This window comes from Lontra canadensis, unplaced genomic scaffold, assembly GCF_010015895.1.
Source record: "Lontra canadensis isolate GAN:19392208 unplaced genomic scaffold, GSC_riverotter_1.0 scaffold159, whole genome shotgun sequence".
Lineage (NCBI taxonomy): Eukaryota > Metazoa > Chordata > Mammalia > Carnivora > Mustelidae > Lontra > Lontra canadensis.
Genome location: NW_022631153.1, coordinates 380,075 through 404,444, shown reverse-complemented (window position 1 = coordinate 404,444; position 24,370 = coordinate 380,075). Strand labels below are relative to the sequence as shown.

The 24,370-nt window shown below is 34.6% G+C and overlaps 1 protein-coding gene across 2 annotated transcripts in view; it reads right to left on the bottom strand.

Moving 5' to 3' along the window:
- Window positions 1–24,370, bottom strand: part of MICU3 (mitochondrial calcium uptake family member 3) — a 110,420-nt gene that overhangs the window by 59,982 nt on the left and 26,068 nt on the right. For both annotated transcript variants that reach the window (XM_032844902.1, XM_032844904.1), the window contains exon 2: window positions 5,547–5,700. In XM_032844902.1, the coding sequence (XP_032700793.1) occupies window positions 5,547–5,700 (154 nt within the window). The remainder of the gene's footprint in view (window positions 1–5,546; window positions 5,701–24,370) is intronic.

Sequence of the window (24,370 nt, the reverse complement as noted above, 5' to 3'; positions counted from 1 at the left end):
TAATGAACAGAACATTGTAAATAATTTTTATTATTCTGTTGCTTCTGAAATAGAGCAGTATGAACAGAAGAAAAACAAATGGCACGAAAGTACATGCACACAATCTTATGCAATGTTCAGAAGCTATTTATCAGAAAAGGAAGTTAGACACACTCTTGAGTTTTGTAGGGTTTATGAGATTTCCAGGGTAAATTATTCACAAAAGACATATTCATTCTGCCGGATATGTCACCATGGTCAGTATTATTAGCTTTTTTTTATAAAGACTAAAGAGCCATTAAGATTGTTCTTCAAAGGATTTTCTGATTTTCTAAATTCCTTATTTCATATGAAGTTACTACATATATAAATATAACCTGGGTGAAGAGGGACTTCAATTCTATTGGATATATTTTATTTCTTCAGCTATAGGTTGATGGTCATATTTTTAATACTTTTATGTATGTTTGAAATTTTTTAACAATGTATTTTTAAAACTAAAATTAAAATAATACTTAAAGCTATATGAAGGTAATCGATTACTTATTTTAGTTCTAGAAGGGAAATTCACCTTTTAGGTTCTAATGAGGTAGGTAAAATAAGAAATTTTCTACATTTCAAACACAAAGCTATAATCAACAATCAAATGGATATCTCAATTAACATTTATTTGAACTATATTAAGCAAATGTTTACACAGCATACCAATTTTTTCCTGTTGATGTTACCATAAAATTATATCAAAGACTTTTAAAATTCTGATTATGAATTCAAACGATGATGATGATGGTGACAATGACAGCTACCAACATTTATTAAGTGCTTACAGTATCTGATATTATATTAAACACAATGAATATCATTCAGTCTTCAAAAATCTCATGAGGTTGCTATTAGTTTTATTTTTATAAATGAGGAGACAAAAAATGAAATAATTTAACAAAGTTCTCAAAGCTAGTAAATGAATGCTCTGGTTTAAATACAAGTCTGTCTAATTTCAATATGCCATGTTGATATATATATGATTTAATATTTGGTCTATGAAACATATTTTCTCTTCTCAGGCAAATATTTCTTTTTATAACCCTACACTTTATTAAAAGTTTTTACAAATATCTTGATCTTTAATAATCATTTTTAACTATGCTTTAAAAGTTCTAGTTTGAAATTAACTGATATTAATTTGTGGTTGTTAAATGTCCTGTGAACTTTTTTTTTTATAATGGAATGTTTCTTCCTGCAAGTGGTGGTTTTGTAATACCTTGAAAAGAATCAAATTTGAAATTTATTTCCAGAAAGTAAAAAGCTACCAGCAGGCTTACAGTCAGCATATTATGAAGAAAAAATTCAAGAAAATAATGAATGAAAAATTTTCAAACTACAAAATACTAAATTAAGCATTACTTATTGAATGATTTCTCAAATATAAGTTTGACAAAAATTATAGAATTTGATGCAAAAATACAATTTGATATCTAAAAAATACATCAATAGTTTTATCAAATCTGTGCTAACTTCATAATAAATATGAAAAGTTCACATTGTATGACATTAGTTAAACAAATGTATGGAACACATATATATCTATTTTTGAAGATTTTATTTATTTATTTGACACACAGAGATCACTAGTAGGCAGAGAGGCAGGCAGAGAGAATGGAGGAAGCAGGCTCCCTGCCGAGCAGAGAGCCTGATGCGGAGCTCGATTCCAGGACCCTGGGATCATGACCCGAGCCGAAGGCAGAGGCTTTAACCCACTAAGCCACCCAGGCACACTATATCTATTATCTTTATAAGGGCCTTTTCTATGTATAGTCTCTACACTTACAAAGCTTAAAATATTTTAATGGACAAAAAGTATCAAACAACCAGTTCCAAGGTGAAATATGGTTATCTGGCACATGGTAAGAACTCAATAAATATTTCTAGAAGGGAGGGAGGAAAGGGAGGTTAAAGGAGCACAGAGACATACAATCCTTACCATAACCCTTAATTTCCTTCAAAAATGAGCCCTACTCAATTTATAGCCTTTTCTATCACTACTACCTTACATTTTCCCAAAGTGGACTACTTTGAATACACCATTTACTCTCTTGATCCCATATGTTTGTTCATATAGTCACCTCTCTTTCAGTTGCTAACCTCAGTCTCCCGACAAAATAGTGTACAATTTTTAAAGTCTCTCCGTCAACTACTATCTTTCATTTCCTTTCTACTTTGTAGCCAAACATCTTGATAGAGTCCTTTATACTCACTGTCTTCATTTCTTCATCTGCTCTTGCAATCTGGTCTTTGATCTAATCATTACACTGAAACATTATTTTAAAAATCATCAATAACCTTCAAATTACTAAATCCAGTAGACATTTTTCTGTCTTCATCTAACTTGACATCTCATTTGACCATTCTGTTCTTTTTGCTTGGCTTCTATGACTCCATACTCCTGATTTTGCTCCCATATTTTTCCTTTTAAGGCTCATCTTTCAAGTTGTTGTACCTTCATCATTTAAAGTCTATGAGTTCCTCGAGGACTGGTCCCTGGTCATCTATGTTCTCATACTGTACTGCATCCTAGGCAATCTCACCCACAATTATTGCATTAATTACCAATCACACACAGATGAACCCTAAATATATATTCTACCCCGCCCTCTCCCCTCATCTCCAATGGAAATAATCCAAAATATAAAATATTAATTGATTAAAAGCTAATTTGCAAAGTAGTCAATTTGCCAAATCATTTAGGATTTAATTTTTTTGAATTTTTACACTTTTTTTTCCACCTCATATAGTTACCTTTTTGGTTAGTGTTAGGAATGCTTAAGATCTACTCTCTTGGCAAATTTCAATCATACAATATGGTATTATCAACTACGGTTACCATGCTATATATTAGCTCTTAAGGATTTATTTAAGGTTTTGCCATATCCCTGGCTCTGAAGAAAAAGGGCTATAATTTGCTCTAACATAATTTAAGGCATTTGTTTGGCAGTTTCAAGTAGATTATCAAATGACTGATTATTTAATACACTGATTTTCAATGAATTGAAATGAATGATCAAAAGCTAGATCTAACTGCCTCTTCCATATCTCCTCTTTTAGATATCTAAGGCATCTTAAATCCATCATGTCCAAAGTTGAAGTTAGAATATTTCACTTCAAACCTGGTCTCTACTGCCATCCATAGAGGTGAAGCAGCCAGAAATTTTTAGTGCTCATTACTCCATCATCACCATTACCACCATTATTGGAAGCTTTTCAAGCCTGGACAAGAATCTCCTCTCTGATCTGCTCTTGCTCACTCTGGCCCTCTCCAATCTATGTCCACCCTGAAAGATCTTTTCTAAACACAATCTAATAATGGTATGCACCTATTAAAAACAAGACAACAGGTTCAATATGGAGTTCCTTATGCTAAGACCCACATAACCAAGCTAAGACTTAATTAGTTTCCGTTCTGCCAGAAATGGAATCTTAAATCAGTCAATCAGCACTAGTTAGTAATCTGCCTGAGAGACCCCTCCTGTCCCCTAAAGGAAAGTAACCTTACAATAACTAACCCACTTTCCTTGCCTAGTAAAACTTCCTTTTACCTGTTCCCTTCTGCCTATAAGTCTTTTGTTTTGTACAGCTCCTTGGAGCTCCTCCCTGTCTGCTAGATTGGATGCTGCCTGATTCATGAATCACTGAATAAAGCCAAAAGGATCTTTCAAAGTTACCCAGTTGAGTTGTTTTCTAACATACCAAATTATTCTACAGCTTAAACTACTGCCATGATTTTCCATTACTTTTAGGATAAAAATAAGAATGTTTAATATAAGCTTACTGACTCAATGATTTGGCACTGCCCCCCACACCCACCCTCACTTCCTACCGTATTCTTCTTTGCTCGTTGTACTATCGCCACCCAGATCTTTTCCCCCTACTCACATGTATCACATTCCTTCTTGTCATGGCACCTTGATACTTACTATTTCTTCTGCTGAAATTCTCTACTCTCAACTTCCTACTAGCCTACTTAAGTCTTATTCACAGTTCTCATTTCATGTGGATATTTGCCCAGGGAAGATCTCCCTGAGCTACGTAAGTTACTTCTCCAAAGTATGCTCTCAGAGCCTCAAGTATCTTTCTTTCATGGCACTTAATCACAGAAATAATTTGCTATTTATTTGTGTATTTCATTGATCAGTGCTGGTTTTGTCCACCTGGCTGTAAGCATCATGAGGGAGGAAGACATCTATTTTTATTTGTTTGTTTCCCTCACCACTTTATCTCCAGTGCCTAGTGCAATACCCGGCACTGGATAGGTGTCTTTGAGTACATCATAACATGCCGTGAAACGAAATGGGGAGGGTGCATAAAGCACTGTGTTGCGTTCTGTAGTACCATGGCTGTCTTGAGAGGGAGCAATGTCATTCTTTGAGTTGCGAACTGAACTTTTTTTCATGGAACATGATTTTTACCTGAAAGAACTGACAAATTATGGTCATTTAGACTTAGGTTTTTGGCAGGCACTTTCTTACTAATGAACAAAAAACAACCGACAATATTTGTTGCCAATAACATCTGAGCTTTCAAATAAAGATTAGAATTTGGGAAAATTTGTATACACCACCATGAGTTTGACAGCTTCCCAGTAAGTAAAGACTTTCATGAGAATATTATGTTAGTTTCACTGAATGTGATTTTAAAAATACATTATATAATAAATATGTCAACATTTGGAAGATCTCCATAACTGAATCAACCAGTATCTTCTATTTGATGTTACAAGATTATATAAGGGTAAAAGATCCATTCAAGGTGCAGTGTAGGCCAATGGGTTTTAACATAACACATGGCAAAAGTTTCAAATTCCACACTGCAATTAAACTTTAAGAAACAACCACTAGCCAAGTATTGATATAGTATCAAAGAAGAATATCTACAATAATCTGAAAGGACTATTAAAATATTTTTCCTTTTTCCTACTTCTTTATCTGTGAGGTAAATTTTCTGAATACACTTCATGAAAAACAACACATTGTTAACTATTGAATAAAAAAAGCAGATTAGAATAGAGCTGTCTTCTATTAATCAGACACTGAAGAGATCTGCAAGAATGTACATAATGCCAAAGAGTTTGAGACCCACTGCTCTAACATATGGAAAGATGAGTAGCAGTCTATATTTGCCCTGTAGGAACCATGACAAATACAGAAGAGGTATAGGTAGAATTCTTGGCCCAGGTCTAGTTCAAAGCCAATCCTCTGAATTACTCTGTTCATGGTAGATTCAAGAACCAAATAGGCAAAAATTGAAACTATTATAAAGAGTATCAAGAGTAAGGTGGTTTCTAGGTTTGATAAGCTGAAAAAGAGGAAATAAATGAAAGTTTGTGAAAAGAGATATTGGTAAGAGTTTATAAGAAATACTAGTCTAGTAAGATTATATAGCATAATGTCTTTTGAAATACCACATTATTTGGTTAGTTGTTCTGAAAACTTATCCTGTTCCAAACTTTTATAAATTAAAGATAAGAAAAAAGATCTCATAAAATTATTAAGAAAATTGAAAAATATACTTACATTTGGGCTCATCTGTTGTAACAGCCAAAATAAAATCATATGGAGTCATGAATAACTGCCCTTCACATTCTATAGAAGCAAACAAACGAAATCTTCTTTCCCGAGATGTAGCATAGAGGTCTAAGTCTTCAATGTCTGTTAGGTTGATAGCAGCCTAAAGATAAGAAAGCAAATAAATTTGGACTGTGTGAAATAACATCTCCTTTTAGAAGCTAAATGCTGTTAATTATGCTGAAAGTGAACTAACAGAGTAAATGACCAAGTGTGAAAATATCATCTTCTGCAGAACTTAATCACTTTATAAATTACCCATATGAATAAAATGAATTAATGTTTTAAAGATCCTATAATAAATATCATTAAGGGCCTGAAAATTCTAAATTTTAAATTAAATTTAATTAATAATACTATTTTTTATTTTAAAATAATTAATATTATTATTATTAATTAATAATAGTGTATCAGGGTTTCACTTTCTTCTTTTAGAAAATCAATAGAGTAGGGGTGCCTGGGTGGCTCATTCAGTTAAGCATCTGTCTTCAGCTCAGGTCATGATCCCAGGTTACTAGGGTTGAATCCAGAGTCTGGCTCCCTGCTCAGCGGAGAGCCTGCTTCCTCCCTCTCCAACTAACTTTAGATCACTAGAGTACAGTTACTACCAATGGTTGTTCTGAATTCTATATAAGGTTAAGATTAACAGAAGAATGTGTATAAATGGGGAGGGGAAAGGAAGTCTTTTTTGTTTCCCTTAATTTCAAGACTTTCTTTGTGGATAAATAATTTTTCACTGTTACTTATTTTCTCTCTGAATTGCAGGAAATTTATTTTTTAAATTAAATTTAAATTTTAAATTCTAAAATTTTAAACTGGCACTTTAAAGGACCTGTGATTTATTCCTGAAGTTTCAGTTTCAGAAAACATGAAATTTCTGAGTTAATAGTTTCTTCAGAAGGAACACTAAATCTTGCTGAATGCCTACTATGTGCTCTCTGTATAGCCTTATTGATCTAATTAGAAGTCTGTTCAGTATAGTCTATTGATTTTTTTTTAAAGATGTTATTTATTTATTTGTTTGTTTGTTTGACTGAGAGAGAGAGAAAGAGAGCACAAGCAGAGGGAGCAGCAGACAGTTGGAGAGAGGGGAAGCAGGCTCTCCGTTGAGCAGGGAGCCAGACTCAGGGAGCCAGACTCAGGCTCTCTGTTGAGCAGGGAGCCAGACTCAGGGAGCCAGACTCAGGAGCCAGACTTCAACCCTAGGACCCTGGGATTATGACCTGAGCTGAAGACAGATGCTTAACTGAATGAGCCACCCAGGCATCCCTACTCTATTGATTTTCTAAAAGAAGAAAGTGAAACCCTGATACACTATTCAGGGCTACCACTAAGGAAACCACTTAGATTAGAACTGAAGTTGCTAACTTTAGATCACTAGAGTACAGTTACTACCAATGGTTGTTCTGAATTCTATATAAGGTTAAGATTAACAGAAGAGTGTGTATAAATGGGGAGGGGAAAGGAAGTCTTTTTTGTTTCCCTTAATTTCAAGACCTTTCTTTGTGGATAAATAATTTTTCACTGTTACTTATTTTCTCTCTGAATTGCAGGAAATTTATTTTTTAATCGAAGGATTTTTTTATTACAAAAGTGATGTATAGTTATTATGTATAATTCAGTAGACAGAATTTTTAAAATTTATAGATATAATTTTTTTCTTTTTCAGCAAAAATGGGATTACACCACACTGAGGAGTATACTACCCAATATTTTTCGCTTATTAATATATCAGGGCTATTTTCCTATGTCACTAAATGCTCTAAATACTCTAGTAGACCATTTTTTAGTAACTGTATAATATTTCATAGAAAATGGTTGTGCCATAGCACAATTTATGAATTACAAATGGTTGAATATTTATTTAGGTGAGTCACAGTATTTTACTATTACAAAACAAAGTTAAAATGACCAGCATATAATATGTTTATATATATGTATAAATAGTACCTTGAGATAAATTCCCAAGAGCGGATTTGAACTGAAACAAAATCTTTTCATATATATTTCACTCTGCCTCTAGGGAGTTAATAGCAATTTATAGGATTATCAATAATACAGTAATTATATGTTGTACATTTCATAAAAATTATTTTATATTAGAAAAAATTATTTAGGATGGCAAGCTTATTCTCTTTATTGTCTCTTCCATGTCTGTGAAGTCATAATATAGATTATGTATAAACTATTAAAATTATTTAAATACCGGGGCACCTGGGTGGCTCAGTGGGTTAAAGCCTCTGCCTTCGGCTCAGGTCATGATCTCAGGGTCCTGGGATCAAGCCCCACATCAGGCTCTCTGCTCAGCAGGGAGCCTGCTTCCTCCCCTCTCTCTCTCTGCCTGCCTCTCTGCCTACCTGTGATCTCTGTGTGTGTCAAATAAATAAATAAAATCTTTAAAAAAAATAAAATTATTTAAATACCTAATATCTTGAGAAGTTATATCAAAACAATCTACAAGAACTTCCAACAAGAAGACTACATTTTGTATTCCTAAGTTACACTTTATTAAATGAAAAGCTGGCAAAAGACTAATCTTTTCCCACTATTCTGAAGACTTTTAAAAACATTACACAAGTAGTCAAATAAAAACTAAAAGAAAGGTTCACTCCCTACTTTTTATTGGCATGTATAAGAGATAGAATATATAGTCTCTGCCTTTAAGAAATATATACTCTATATAGAGGGACAAAATAGTAGTTAGAGAGACAAAAGGTAAAAACATGGAAGAAAGGAATTAGTCAACTTAGAGTGAATCAAAATAAAAAGCACTATAAAGGTTGAGGTTAATAAGATGGTTTCATGGGGCTCCTGGGTGGCTCAGTTGGTTAAGTTTCTGCCTTCAGCTTGAGGTCATGATCCCAGGGTCCTGGGGTTTGGGACCCCGCACTGGGCTCCCTGATCAGGGAAGAGTCTGCTTCACCTTCTCCCTTTGCTGCTTCCCCTGCTTGTGCTCTCACTCTCTCTTTCAAATAAATAAAGAAAATGTTTTTTAAAAAAAAAAGATTTCAGGAAGAAAAAAATATGAATTTTAATGTCAGGGAAAGATATGAGCATTCTAGGTTTATACAGCATACTTGAAAAGATGGTAATAACCTTCCCAGAGCAGAGGATTTGCATTCATGGAAAAGGGTAAATAAACTGTTAAGATTTCTGAAGGCCAGACTAAAGCACTGGAATGTAATCTGATAGAAAACATGGCTTTAGGAGATTCTTACGTAGAGCAATGACTCAACTGCAAATGATGCTTTAGAAAGATAATGCAGCTCCACACCAGAGACAAGCCAGTTCAGCAATATGTTAGTAACAATTACTCAGGTAATCCTAACTGAGTTAGCTCTGTCATGGGTAAGAAGTGAGACACTGAGCAACTTAATGTCAATAATGGGGAATAAGCTCCCTGAATAGTCCTCAGGGATCAGTCTAATATCTTAGGTCCCTTTCTGCACATCCCAGCGAGGTGGTTCTTCCTCCTAAGATAGGGAAATCAATCTTGTCTATGACCACGGTTTACTCTCCTGCTTTGTTCTTGCTATGTTTCCTTGGACCTAACTGGTCACAATCAACCACGACTCATTTCCAGTGAATTCCCTGAAGGACCACTTTGTGTGGAGCTCTCATTGTTTGTGAACCATTATCTGAAGCCATGACTTAGTCTGACATCCTGAACCACACTTTTTGCCTATAACATCTTCATTTGTTATGATCTAATATGGACTTGGTCTGTGACTTCTGCTCCTACCTGCTGCTGCTATTACTGCTCATGATGCTCCTGTATTTTCTCATGAAACTTTCCTTCCTAAGTGTCTGTCATTGGTCACAGCCAAACCTGCTTGACCACTGCAGCTGGGAATTTGATCCGCCTTCCATGAGCTAATGCTGACAACTCTTCCTCTCCTTAACTTCGACTAAAAATCAATCAACAAAACCTGTTGTTTTCCCTCTAATTTCTCAAATCCGCCACAGCCACCATTTTGTGTAAGCCCACACTACTTCCCTAAAATTTTACAGGAATGGCCTATGATTTTTGCCTCTAATCCATTGTCTACTGACAGAAAACAGGCAGAGCTATAGAACACTTTGACTCCTTTAACCACCTGAGTAACAGTTTCAGGAAAAAAAAAAAAAAATCTGACCAAACAGAGTTAAGTTTTCATTAAAACTCCACTGTAGGAAAGAAATTGAAGATGACAAAGAAATCGAAAAATACCCCAAGCTCATGAATTGGAAGAACAAATGTTAAAATGTCTACATTACCTAAAGCAATCTACACATTTAATGCAATCCCAATTCAAATACCACCCAGCATGTTTCAGAGCTAGAAAAAACAATCCTAAAATTTGTAGGGAACCAAAAAAGACCCCGAATAGCCAAAGCAATCTTGAAAAAGAAAAGTAAAGCTAGAAGCATCACAATTCAGGATTTCAAGTAATATTACAAAGCTATAGTGATCAAGACAGTATGGTACTGGCACAAAAACAGATACATTGATCAAAGGAACAGAATAGAAAATTCAGAAACAACTGTATGATCAGCTCATCTTGGACAAACCAGGAAAGGACATCCAATGGGAAAAGGACAATCTCTTTAACAAATGGTGTTGAGAAAACAACATAAAAAAGAATGAAACTGGACCACTTTCTTATACCATATACAAAAATTATTTCAAAATGGATGAATGACTTAAGTGTGGGACAGGAAAACATCAAAATACTAGAAGGGAACACAGGTAGTAACTTCTCTGACATCAGTTGTAGCAACTTCTTACTAGATTGGGAGGCAAGAGAAACAAAAGCAAAAATGAACTACTAGGACTTCATCAAAATAAAAACCTTAGGCACAGTGAAGGAAACAGTCAACAGAACTAAAAGGTAATCTTCAGAATGAAAGAAGAGATCTGCAAATGACATATCATATCTGATAAAGGGTTAGTATCCAAAATCTATAAAGAACTTAACAAACTCAATACACAAAATCCAATAATCCAATTAAGAAATGGGGAGAAGACATGAATACACCTCTTTCCAAAGAACACATGCAGATGGCTGACAGACACATGAAAAGATGCTCAGTATCACTCATCATCAGGGAAATGCAAATCAAAACTACAATGAGATATCACCTCACATCTGTCCAGATGGCTAAAATTAACAACATGGCAAACAAAAAATTTTGGCAAGGATGCAGAGAAAGGGGAACCCATTTACACTGTTGGTGGGAACGCAAACTGGTGTAGCCACTCTAGAAAATAGAATAGAAGGTCCCCAAAAGTTAGACTATGTTGCAGAAATTGCACTCCTAGGTATTTACCTAAAGGACATAAAAATGCTGATTCAAAGGGATACATGCACCCTGATACTTAATAGCAGCATTATCAACAATAGCCAAATTATGGGAAGAGCCCAAATGTATTGATTGATGAATGGGTAAAGGAGTTATGTGTGTGCATATGTGTAATATGTGTGTGTGTGTGTGTGTGTGTGTGTGTGTGTAGTGGAATATTAATCAGCCATCAAAAAGAAACAACCTTGCTGTTTGCAACAACACAGATGGAACTAGAGTGTATTATGCTAAGTGAAACAAGTCAGAGAGGGATGCCTGGGTGGCTCTGTTGGTTAAGTGACTGCCTTCAGCTCAGGCCATGATCCCAGGGTCCTAGGATGGATTCCTGGGTATGGGGTCGGGGTGGGGGAAGGTCGCAGCTCAGCGGGGAGCCTGCTTCTTCCTCTCCCAATCCCCTGCTTGTGTTCCCTCTCTCACTGTGTCTCTCTCTGTCAAATAAATAAATGAAATCTTTTTTTTTTTTTTTTTTTTTTTTTTTTAAGGAGATCACAAGTAGGCAGAGAGGCAGGCGGAGAGAGAGAGAAGCAGGCTCCCTGCTGAGCAAAGAGCCTGATGTGGGGCTCCATCCCTGAGGTCATGACCTGAGCTGAAGGCAGTGGCTTAACCCACTGAGCCACCCAGGTGCCCCAAATAAATAAATAAATAAAATCTTAAAAAAAAATCAGTCAGAGAAAAATACCATATGATTTCACTCATATGTGGAATTTAAGAAACAAAACAGATGAACATGGGGGAAAAAAGAGACAAAGCATAAAACAGATTCTTATCTATAGAGAACAAGCTAGAGAGAAGGTGGGGGGGATGGGTTAAATGGGTGATAGGGATTGAGGAGGGCACTTGTAATGAGCACTGGGTGTTTTATGTAAGTGATGAATCACTAAATACTAATCCTGAAACTAATATTGCATTATATGTTAACTGAAATTTAAATAAAAACTCCACTTAATGAATTCTACCCCTTGTTGCTTTAGCAATAGTACCCATCATTTTTTATAATGGCATTAAGTGGTTCCTACAGGTCTATTTAGCAACACCTTAAAAGGACTGGGAAGGAGTTTGAGAATGGTTTGTGCTCCAGACAAAAAAAAAAAGTTTATTGTAAAAGGGAAGAATATGTTTTATTTATAAAAGAGATAACCAGAGTCTGGATGCTAAAAAGGGCTTCCTGCTACTGCAAACTTGTTGCTTCGGTCACTGCCTCTTCTCAATTTAGTGAGACAAATCATACAGTGCAATAATATACATTGGCACTTCTCAAATGCAACATAAACTGGTTGATCCAGTATGCTGGCCCGACCCTAAAACAGTCTAGTTATCATCAACTGGAAGGAATGGGTTCATCTGGCTGGACAATGGGATGAGATGAAGAGCAGAACAGGAAATCAGTACTTTGGTTGGCTCTATATTCTCTATTCTCCTCCACTGACTTGTCTCTTCCTACTCAGATGCCATACTGTTTTAATTACTATAGCTATGGTGATATTTTGGTATCAGTAAGCAAGATTTCATCTTATTAATCAGTCTTTTAAAAATATTCATAGTGATTGATATTCAAGTTTCTCCTAAGTGAAAAAATCTCTGTGTCAAAATCACTGTGTTAAAAAACACTGTGTCAAATTCTATTTCAATAATCCTACTAACATTTTGTTGGGGATGACATTCAACTTTGGTGTAATTTAGGAGACTTGATTTTTCCCATCTGGAAACATGGATATCTGTTTATTCAGGTCTTCAACTAGGACTTTCAGTAAAGTTTTGCAGTTTGCTTTATATAAGTTTTAAGTATTTTTTTGGTAGATTTTTGGTACATTTTATAGTTTCTGTGTAATTGTGAATTGTGAATGGAACCTATTATTCCTGTTATATTTTCAACTGGTTATTTCTGATGAATGGGAAAGCTAATGATTTTGGCATATTTGCTTTGTACCCAATTACCTTTTTAAATTCCTTCATTCGTTTTAATAATTTTTTTCTTCTATTTTCTAAGTAATCGTAAATTCTTTCATAATAAATAACAGTTAAAGCCTTTCCTTTTTAATATTTATACTTCATTTTCATTGCCTTAATAATAAGAATTCCGTGTCTCTAAATACGATGTTGAATAGTTATCAGTAATAGTAAGCATAATTATCTTGCTCCATGTTTTGAAGAGAATGCTTCTAATGAATTGCCATTAAATGCAATGTCTGCTATTGGTTTTGATCATTATCTTGTACCTTAAATTAGGGATGGGCATACTGTTTTCCTTTGTCCACTGGAAATAAGTGTGTTTAGAGTTAGACTGGTCTTCAGAGACCTTAGAGATCATCTGGTCCTCTTGTTTCTTTACCTTTTTTATCAAAATAGAAGCATAAATATGAGTCCCCAAACAAAAAATTAAAATGTGTTGCGCAAGTACAGCATAAGTAGAAATCCTTGAACAAAAACTCAAAAGGTACTGGAAAAAACTCATTATTTATATTATCTTTTAACAATTTTTGGTTTCTGAGATGAATATTTAAAATCAACTAATGAGCTAACATAAATTCATTCTTTCACCAAACAGACACTTTGTGCATGCCTACTATATACAAATGAATTAATTATAAAATAATCGATTGGAAGATTACTTACTTTATTTAAAACTGTTGTTAGAGACAAATACGAGTAAGCTTGGTTTAATCATATTCTACCTATATATATGCCCAGTCACTCTCAAACCTTCCAATTGTCCACATCCTTATTTCTCTGTGGTTTACAAACAGACTACTTTCTTTTTTTTTTTAAGATTTTATTTATTTATTAGAGAGAAAGAGAGAGTATGGGCGGGGAAGGGGCAGGAGGAGAGGGAGAAGCCTACTCCATGCTGTGTGGGGAGCCCAAATGTGGGACTCGATCCTGGGACCCTGGGATCATGCCCTGATCATGCTCTAACCGACTGCAGGCGCCCCAAAACAGGCTATTTTCTTAATGAATGATTTAAGAGCACAGATGAAGAATTCAGGTTTTTTGTTTGTTTACTTACTGTGGTGCAGTTCTGACCACATTTAACTTTACAGTGTTTAGGTTAATAAGGAGCAGTGGCCCATGAAGTTCAGCTAAGGATAACTGACTTGATCCACTAGAACCCCTGAGGAAAGGGGCAGCTTCAGACCAGTAGATTCCCAAAACAGGAGACGGCGCTCTCAGACCTTTAAAGGATTCAGCTTTGCTTTTGAACTTTCCAAAGTTTAAAAAATCTAAACCTACTGAAGTTCTAACATCACTATAATGAGCATTCAAAAACAAGAACCAATAAATAAAGGTGAAAAATGATACTCAAACCAGTTTACTAATCCTCTTGGCAGTCTTGCTTGCTTACAAATGACCATGCTCTTGTATCATGTTAATGTTCAGAGCATTTTTAAAAAACAAATACAGCCATTTCCCTGTAGTACACTGGTGTAAACCTATGGGTATAATCCCTATATTACAATGAACAGGTGAAGTTTACCAGTATTCACTGGCTGATCTATTTTAATACCTTTTTTGCTTATCTAAATCCAATATATCTTTCTAAAGTTAACTTCTAAAGCTTAAAACTAACCTAAACACTTTTCATTTATACATACTGTTTCATTAAATAATACCTTTTGCATCACAAATTCCCAATATAGAAAAACTCATCAATAAGTACAGTATAGCTAAGATGAATGGAAAAACTAACCTGAAAGCCGGAAAACCTGAATTATTTATATTTCGTTGTTAAAACATTAATTATTAAAATGAAATCTCCATTATCAATCCAATATTATGTACTTAAAAAGAAAGCAATAAAATATGACTAGACCACTTGTTAACCACAGGGAAAAAATACTGACAGAAGTTAATAGAAGTCATGGTCATTTAAGAAAAATTCTTAATTTCCATAGGTTGACAAACCGAAAAACACCTATTTAGGAAATTTAGGAAGTGACAGCCTTTAAATTGTTAAGGAATATTAAAGAGAAAACCCACAAGTTTATGGTGATTACAAAGAGAAATCACCTCTCTGAGAACTTAGCTGGTGGGTACCAGAAACCAGATGGTGTGGAAGACTGGTTATCTGAGAAATAATTTCTCCAAAGTAGACACAACACAGAGCTTCCACATTCCATCTTTCCTGGAGATGCTCCTTTTAAATGGCTTATTCTAAAGTGTAATCTTTTCTCTGCATGTACTCCTGCATTGGAAGTTACTACTGTTGTTGTTATCGGCAGACCTACTGAAGAAGCTCTTAAATGCAGGGAGACTGAAACATAATTTCTGTTAGGCAATAAAGAGCACATCAATCCATGAAGGATAGCTTATTAATTATCAATTTTAAAAATATGTTCTAATTAAAAATTCTTAGAGAGTAAATGTAAGAACTCTGATACCAAAATAGTGTCCGTGACTTCCTCTTCCTATAAGCATCTGTTGAAGATACTTAAGCACTATTTGTGGTATTTGTTTCACTTCAGTCTCTGGAACCAATCCTGTGCTACCCTGGATGTAATCAAAGACTTTTAGGCCAGAGATTTGGGAGGTAGTGTCTGTCCTGCTCTGGAACCAGGAACAGAGCTTCCAATATGCTTCCTCTTACCAGAACCTATCCCTTATTTCCCAGTTACAGTACTTGTATTCCTACCTGCCAACCAGTCCCTGAGGCCTTTTCCTGAATACTGCAGTAGTTCCCCTGCGATTACAGTGCTTGCTTATCCGCTCGTCCCAGTGCTGAGTGTTAAGTTGCTATTTATCAGGTCTCCTAGATGCTATTTTAGATGCCTACTACAGAGATCTGCTAATTGTCAACATATTCAAGGACTGTCTACTGCTAGTACCTTATGAAACCAACTAAGCTAATACTAATCAATAGCTAGTCCTAACCTGTTGGAAGAAACAAGAATGAGTCTGATCTCACTCTGTGCTTGAGATGAGTTCTGGAAACTATAATGGTCTCTGAGCTATGGTCAGCTCTAGTAATACTTTCGATCAACTCAGCTTTTCATTTCTCTGGAAATGAGAAACTTCTGCAGCCATTTCCAAGATGAGTCTCTGCTCTGTATCAAACAGTCTCTGTGATTCTTCCACTCAGACTCTCAGAGAGAAGACCTGTCATAAAGCCTCTGCAGCCATGCCCTCTATATTGTATAAGATACTGCTCCAATCCAATCCTAATTAATCACATCCTTATAATAACATATCTGAAACTTTAACACGAGTGAGAGTATTGAAAGTTCCCTGAGAGTCAACACTGTACTTCAAATAAATCCTAGTTATTTTCTTCATACATCCCTATTATGTCACTTGTACTCCTTTCCCCCACTCATATTGGGTTGCAATAACCTGTTTACAATCTGTCTCTGCCATTAAACCAGGAATTCCTTGAGAGGAGTAGTAGTAGTTATGTTTAAAAGTACTTAACCAGTGATGAACATAATGCCTGGCCCATCTGAGAGGCTTGGTAAATGATTATGGGGTGAATAAACAAGTGCTTGTGGATGAAAACAAAATTGGCAACTGGATAATAAAGGAGCCAAAGGAATACTGAGTCTGGGTCAGGCGGCAGACAAAGATAAACAAGAGAAACTTCTGATTCCAAACTAGGAATTCAGAGTGAGATAATAAAAGATAATCTAAAGTTTTAGTGAGAAAGATATGGCATAATTTATGGGGATGTTTTTTAGAAGTTGTATAAACACATCTTTAAAACCAATGTTGGGGGGGTGCCTGGGTGGCTCAGTTGGTTAAGCATCTGCCTTCAGCTCAGGTCAAGATCTCAGGGTCCTGGGATGGATTCCAGGATTTGGGGCGGGGGAGGGGGGAGCCCCTGCTTGTGTTCTCTCTCTCTCTGTCAAATAAATAAATAAAATGTTAAAAAATATTTAAAAAAAAACCCTAATGTTGGCTTTTAATACATTATATGTTAATAATGAGAATTGACCCCTCCCAAGTGACTGCAATATATGAAAACAACATATGTGTATTTTTTCATATTTAGATTTTAAAAAAGTTCTACATACTTAAAATTTTAAAGAACTGACCCTTGAACAGCACAGGTTTGAACTGTACATGCCCAGTTACACAATATTTTTCGATCAATATAATACAGTTCTATAAATGTACATTCTCTTATGATTTTCTCAACATCTTCTTTTTCTAGCTTACTTTTTGTAAGAACACAGAATACAAATAACATACAAAATATGTATGTGTTAATCCACTACTTATGTTACTAGTAAGGCCTTCCAATCAATAGTAGGTTATTAGTAGTTACGTTTCTGGAGGAGTCAAAAGTTATATGGGGATTTTCAACTGGAAGGGTGGTGATGCCCCTAACTTCTGCATTATTCAAGGGTCAACTATAATTATAATATTACTAGCTACATATCATTTCACTTAGCTTCTTTCAGTTACACATTACTAATTCTTTTCTTTTTTTTTTTTTTTAAGATTTCATTTATTTATTTGACACACACACAGAGAAATCACAAGTAGGCAGAGAGGCAGGCAGAGAAAGAGGGGGAAAGAGGCTCTCTGCTAAGCAGAGAGCCCAATGCAGGACTTGATCCCAGGATGCTGAGACCATGACCTGAGCTGAAGGCCGACGCTTAACCCACTGAGCCACCCAGGCGCCCTACCAATTCTTTTCTACAATAAAAAATAATTTTTGCTTCTATAATATTGCTTCAAAAAGGGTTAATAAAATTGAAATTTTTCTAATTTTTGATTATAGAAATAAGAACAAATGAACAGTACATTTAGTGAGAATTTTATCAGTATATGAATAGGGAAGGCCGGATAGAGAATACAGCTTTTCAAAATTTGAATCAATAGTGGTAGTTACAACATAGAAGTACTTTACTGTTGGAGAAAAAGATAAATACAAATATGGTTTGAAAGATGTTCAAATTTAGTAGATTACCCTTTTTCCTACATGAAGGATTGCAGGGGGGTACAGCAGTAGAGGGAAGAGAAGCCAGAACAGAAAAAGTAAGGGAAATAGAGCATATGATTTATTTGGCACAATCCTGAACCAAGTACAAGACTCAGACTGTGGATATGAGCCAGGAATACAGGTGATACACAGTGGTTCGAGCAGCAGGCAAACTGGCTTAAGACCATTATTAAAAGGGGAGGGTGTGTGTTGTGGTGAGTATAAGACTGATGAATCACAGACCTGTACCCCTGAAACAAATAATACATTATATGTTAATAATAATTTTTAAAAAGACCATTATTCAAAGATGAGATGAACGAGTATCAAATCAAGAGAAACCTGGATTCAGAAAGAAGAAATTTAGTCCCTGGAAAATGGGCATAAGGCCCCTGGGGTATAAGACAGGAATTCGTAAGACAAGGACTAAATCACAGAGATCACTTCCATTAATAATGTCAAAAGTGGACAATTAGCCATTAAACTCCTTTGTCTTAGTATCTATGGTCAGGCTGAACCTATAGGTCTGCAATTAGGTGAACTTTCATACCAGAAGAATACAGGAGACCATGCAGCTGACAAAATTAATTTACCTTCATCAAAAAATAATCATTTCTTTCCTTTTCAGTGATCAAAGACTTCACCAATTAATCCTTTCTCTACTGTATTAGGATAGACTAAATTCCTCAAATATAATGGCTCAAACATGAGCACATGTTTCAAAAATGAACACAAAAATGGTGTTCATTTCTCTCTCATAAGAGCCAGAGAGGACATTCTGGGACTAGGGTTGCAGAGTGGGATCAGGGAACTCTGCTTCAGCGACTCAGGGTGATACCATTATCAACTGAGGTGGGGAAGGGGGAGGGGGCATGCAAGAAGTTCATGTGATAAGCTTTTTATTGGTCAGGCCTCAAAGTGGTATAAATCACTTCTGCTCACATTCAGTTGAGGAGAACTTAGTCACATGGTCACACTTAAGTGCAAGGATGGCAAAGGAAACACTGGGCATTTAGAGCCCTAAGTATAGGGGGGGAAGGGAAGAGATTATGGTCAACAGCCTGCAGTCTTGTCATACCAACTTTGGGTATCAAGGACTCATGGAATATAAAGGACAAGGGAGAAAAGTATTAGAACTATATGTATTTTAAACAAAGACCTGGAGAAATTCACTTCCAAAACAAACCACATCTGTAGGATTGGAAGCCTTTTGGGAGATGATACTTTCAAATCACCTTCATGAATTTTTCATGAAATACTAAACTGCTATGATTCACCCAGGTTGAGTTCCACGCACTTTATCTTCTGCACTCCATATCTCTTTCCAAAGTCTTAGATAGCAGCCAGTATTGACTTGAAGTTGAATGTTTGCATTTGCACTCTCCTTAGCTCTGTTTTTCCAAATTTAGCAAAATGCTTCTGTATCTCTGACCTTTTCACAAAGCACTGCAGTGAGATTAAGAAAACACTGGGTCTGGTCCTCCATCCTTAAATGTTGAGAGATGTCCAGTGTAAACAGATGTTTTGTGTTTCACTTCCACAGACCTACCCACATTAGCTACGGGACATTAAACAGTAACTACCATCCTACGGCTTAATTTATGAAATCTGAATTGAACCGTCTCTAGGGAAAAATATAAAGGTCTTCAAATTTTTGCTCTCTAATTCTAAAACTGAGTTCTTTCCAAACTAAATTTGATGACAGATTGCTATACTCAAAATATTTTTAAAAAGTCTAAAAACTCTAAATCTAAAATCCAAGTAACAGAGAAAAAAAATTACCTGAAAATTCATATATATAAACTTAAGTTTTATTTTTTAACTTGTTTCAAATTCAAACAGCTTCATTTCTTTTGTTAACATAGTAAAATTCACTCTGAAAATAAAGTATCATCAAACTTCAAAAATGAAACTATACCATGTGTGACTGACAAATATTAACTGTTAAATATAATGTAATTATGATTTCTTGGCTTCTTATGGGCATGTTCTAAGTAGATATGTTAAAATTTTTATAGTGTTATTTTTCACAGAGTAAGAGACTACAGACATTTAAGTTTAAGGGAAGGTATCACTGCAAAATTTTTAGATGTGGCAAATTTTGTGAAGGAAATGGAATTTTTCATTTCAAAAAGATCTTACACAACTGCTAATGAAAACTATCCAAGCATGGATCTCAGAGTTGGCACATAAATTATCTTATAAATATAAGTGCAAGGCCACACTTCAGGAAAATGAAATCACAGAAGTCTAGAGGTAAAAAAGAATTTAAGTTTGCCTTTTCAGTTTATTCCTCCTAGGAAATTACATTTTATACATTCTAAGAAATTATTTTATGGGAATTGCTTAACATTCTTTTCAAGTTTCCTAAAAATGTTTAGGGAATTTTCTTTCTAGCTCTAGAAAGCTCTATCTTTTCTGTTTTACTGAAAATTGTGAGCTACATTTTAATCTCAGTTTTCCTATTTATAAAAATGGAGAGTTTACATGGACATTAAAATTACAAATACAACTGTAAAACAAAATACATAATTTATTCATAAAAATAAGCAATGATCATTTTCAGGTAACTTTGTGGAACCTCTAAGTCATGTTGACATGAACCAGATGAATGGTTTAAGAAGTGGGAGAAATAATAAAAGCTACATATTTTAATTACCTCATCTTTCCAAAAGAAATAAAAATATTGTGTCAGTGCAATTATCTTCTTTGGAATTTCCAAACTCAGACCTTTGCAACTAATACTTAGATGTTACTTCTTAAGGTAGTGAAACAAGGGCCTTCAGGCAACAGAGTACATCATTATCCTTCCTATGAATAACAGACAGCGAAGGTTCACTGCCAAGGCACAGTCTCATGTTACCTCAGGTCAGCAATTTGAAAATTTACTCTGTGGTAAGGTCTGATTTTCCCAGGGAAGCGAGATTAAATGCCTGATAAAGGATTCACTACTTGACAATTAGAGAAACTGATGCCTACAAGCTGATAATACCCTAAAGAGGTAACTTGAAACAATTATATCAATTATCTAAACACTGTATAATGTATTACCTTTTAGCAGGTGAGAAATAGAGCCATGAGAATGAAAAACAGAAGAAAGAAAAATAAAAATCATTTATATTAACCAACATTATTTTGATTACTTATCCTTATTAGTTTCTTTAAAAATTGTTTGATATTAAATCAAACCAACACTAATTTTAAAAATAAAGAATTTATTTTATTAAATAAAGAATAATCAAGCATTTATTTGATTTCATGTGGGAAGCTGAACATTTGTTTTTATGTCCTACCTGATACTGGCAACAGGGCTAACATTTTTATAAAACACCAAAGAGCAAAAACCTTTTAAATTTAGATTTTTATGTCATATTTTCTGGATAAGAGTCTTATGAAATTCTATTCACATCTTTTTATTCTAACTAAAAAGATGTTCACGGAAGTATTACACTTGGCTTTCTCAAATGGCTTCAGGCTCATTTACAAGCTTCTAAGAAGATAAAAGGGGTAACATTTTCTTTGCTTGTTGGGTGGTCGAAAGGTTACATATCAAATTCCAGTGTGGGAAAATCCCAAGTACTCTAGGTGAAATGTTTTGATGCTAGGTAAATGTGTCCATTTGGAAACACATACAGTCTGAAGAGGAGCCAATAGTATTTCCCTGGCTGGGTTCAAATAGGAAAAAAAAGTTGTAAAATTAAACAAAAAAGTAACTGAAAAACTGATCACTTAGTCTCCACTTGTTATAGGAGTTTATATTATAAGATTCCTTACAAGTTTACAAAGTACTTCACAAATAATCATCTCAGTATTGACAGGAGGATGATGTGAGTAAAGGTTCTTTAGGGAGGCAGTATGTGTTATTTCTAGGGAGGCAGTATGTGAAATGTGTATTTCAACTCTTCTTGCCTATTCAAAGCCTTTGCTCCAGAAATACTACCCTTGCCCTGCCTACCTCCCTCACTTTTTCCCCTCTTTTACTGAATACTCCCTTCAGCATACACATGTTGGCATTCCTCCAGCCTTAGAAGGGTTCCTGTCCTACTTCTCCATTTAGCTACTCTTCCTTTCCTCCCCACTTTGTCCCTTGCACTCATTTCCTGTCTCTGATTTCCTACTTCAGTAGGTTCTCCCCTCTACCACCCCACTAAAACTGCTTACCAAGGTCATCGATGACCTCTTTGCTGCTAAATTCAAAGGTTAATTCTCAGTTTTCATCATACAGCATCTGACACAGTCAATAACTCCTTTTTCCTTAAAATAATTTTCTCAGTTTCTAAGACCTCACTTACCTAGTTTTCCTTTTACTCTTCTGGCATTCTTTGTACTTTTGCTGATACTTCTTTGCCAGTCCTCAGACCTTGTCTCTTTTAAAAATCTATAATCACTTCTTTGATGATCTCATCTGGCCTTTACATATTATAAATATACTGACAAATACAAAATTTATACATCTAGCCTTCTGAAATAATAAAAATTCCACAAAGCGGGAATTTTTAAGGGGTACAATTCAGTTTCCCCAGTTTCTTGCTTGTAGCAAGTTCTTCAATATTTGCTAAATAAATGAATGCATGAAGGTGGTTGTAAAACTTAGTACAATTATTAAATAATAATTCTTTTAAAAATTAAAGCATATTAAAAATAAAAAATTAGGGGCACTTGAGTGACTCAGTGGGTTAAGCCTCTGCCTTCAGTGCAGGTCATGGTCTCAGGGTCCTGGGATCCAGCCCCGCATCTGGGCTCTCTGCTCAGTAGGGAACCTGCTTCCCCCCCTCTCTCTGCTTGCCTCTCTGCCTACTTGTGATTCTCTCTCTCTCTCTCTGTCAAATAAATAAATTAAATCTTTAAAAAAAATCAAAAGTTATCTGGCATTAATGTAATTGACTTCAGAACTGTGGGATGGAGAAGGCAATACAGTTAAACATGTTCAATAATTTGCCTTGTGTGTGTAACCACTTATAGAAACAGGATCTATAATTTTCAAGCCACCATAGAGAGAGAAAAGAGAAAAAACAGGACCAATCTAATGTCAGGGCATAAGGAGAAAAAAATTACACATGTAATACAGCAAAAACAGATGTAGATATGTCAATAAATATGAGTGGGTTAGACTCATTAAAAAAGAGCAACTCATATTTTTAAGAAGCCATATAAACATTCCTTATAAGAGTCAGAGTTAGACACTGCCCAAGTGTTTGAAAATATACAAAATTAAGGGCCAAAAGCACTCAATGGGACAAAGAAAAATTCACCAAGAAGACATTACACACATAAAACAAGACAACTTAAAATTATACGATGGAAAACCTGTTCAGAAAAATGCAATTTGACCAATTCATAATCATAGCTGAGATGTCAATACATCTCTACTAGAAATGGGCAGATCAAATATAGAAACCATGTAAGAAAAAGAATCTGTGTAACTAAACAAATAAGATGTTGATTTATTTTTAATAAACAAAATGTATCAACTGACCATAGATTACTCTTCACAAGAATATCAATAAGATAAAAATGTGGGAGTTATATAGGTTCAAAGAAATATTCACAGAATATTAGAGAGTAGTGAATATAAATTTACCAGGAGTACTTATATCAATATAGATAAGTTTCTTAAATATAATACTAAATAAAAACATGAATTATAAAAAGATACTATCAAATAAGTATATATTATTCAGGGGTACACTCATTTGTAAAAAAAATTATGAAAACATGCATGGGAATGAGAAAAATCAAATTTAGAACCAGTAGTTATCTCTTTGGGGAAGAGAGAATTATGATAGAGGTATATATGTTGATGGTTTATTTTTTAAGCTGTCAGTGCATATACAGCTATGCATTATATTAATATCTATTGACTGTATTTTTGAAAGTTGGATATATGTTGTTTTTAAAAAAGAAATCACTCAGGTTTTATTCCTTGCCTCATATGGAAAAATGTTAAAATTTATCAGCAAAGAAATGAACATGAAAAAGACCACTATGAAAAATTTGAGATACACTACTGTATTATTAGACAATTCTTGGGTTAAAGAAGAAACAAAAACTGAGATTACAAAGGTTTTGAAAATAAGTGACACTTAGGGACTCACAACCAGCAATCTGTGTAATTTGGTTAAGGCCACTACTGACATGGGAAAATTAATATCCTCTAATATATTTTTTAAAAAATAAGAATTTAAAATAAATATATGTATTCAACTCAAGAAGCCAAAGAAAGGATAAGATAAATTTGAAGAAAACAAAAGAGAATTATCAATAAAGATAAAAGCAGAAGTAAAAACAATAAAACAGTAAATGATTTTAATTTTAAAAAGTAGTATCTGAAAGGACCAATAAAATAGAAAAACCTCTATCAACCTGATTTTAAAAAAGAATTGAAAATGAAATAAACAATATTGAACATAAATTACAGTATATCCAGAGTTTGGGAGAGTACCCAATTATAAGATAAGAATCAGAAATCTAGAATATATTGATATAGTAACAATGTAATAATCAGTTTAAAGGC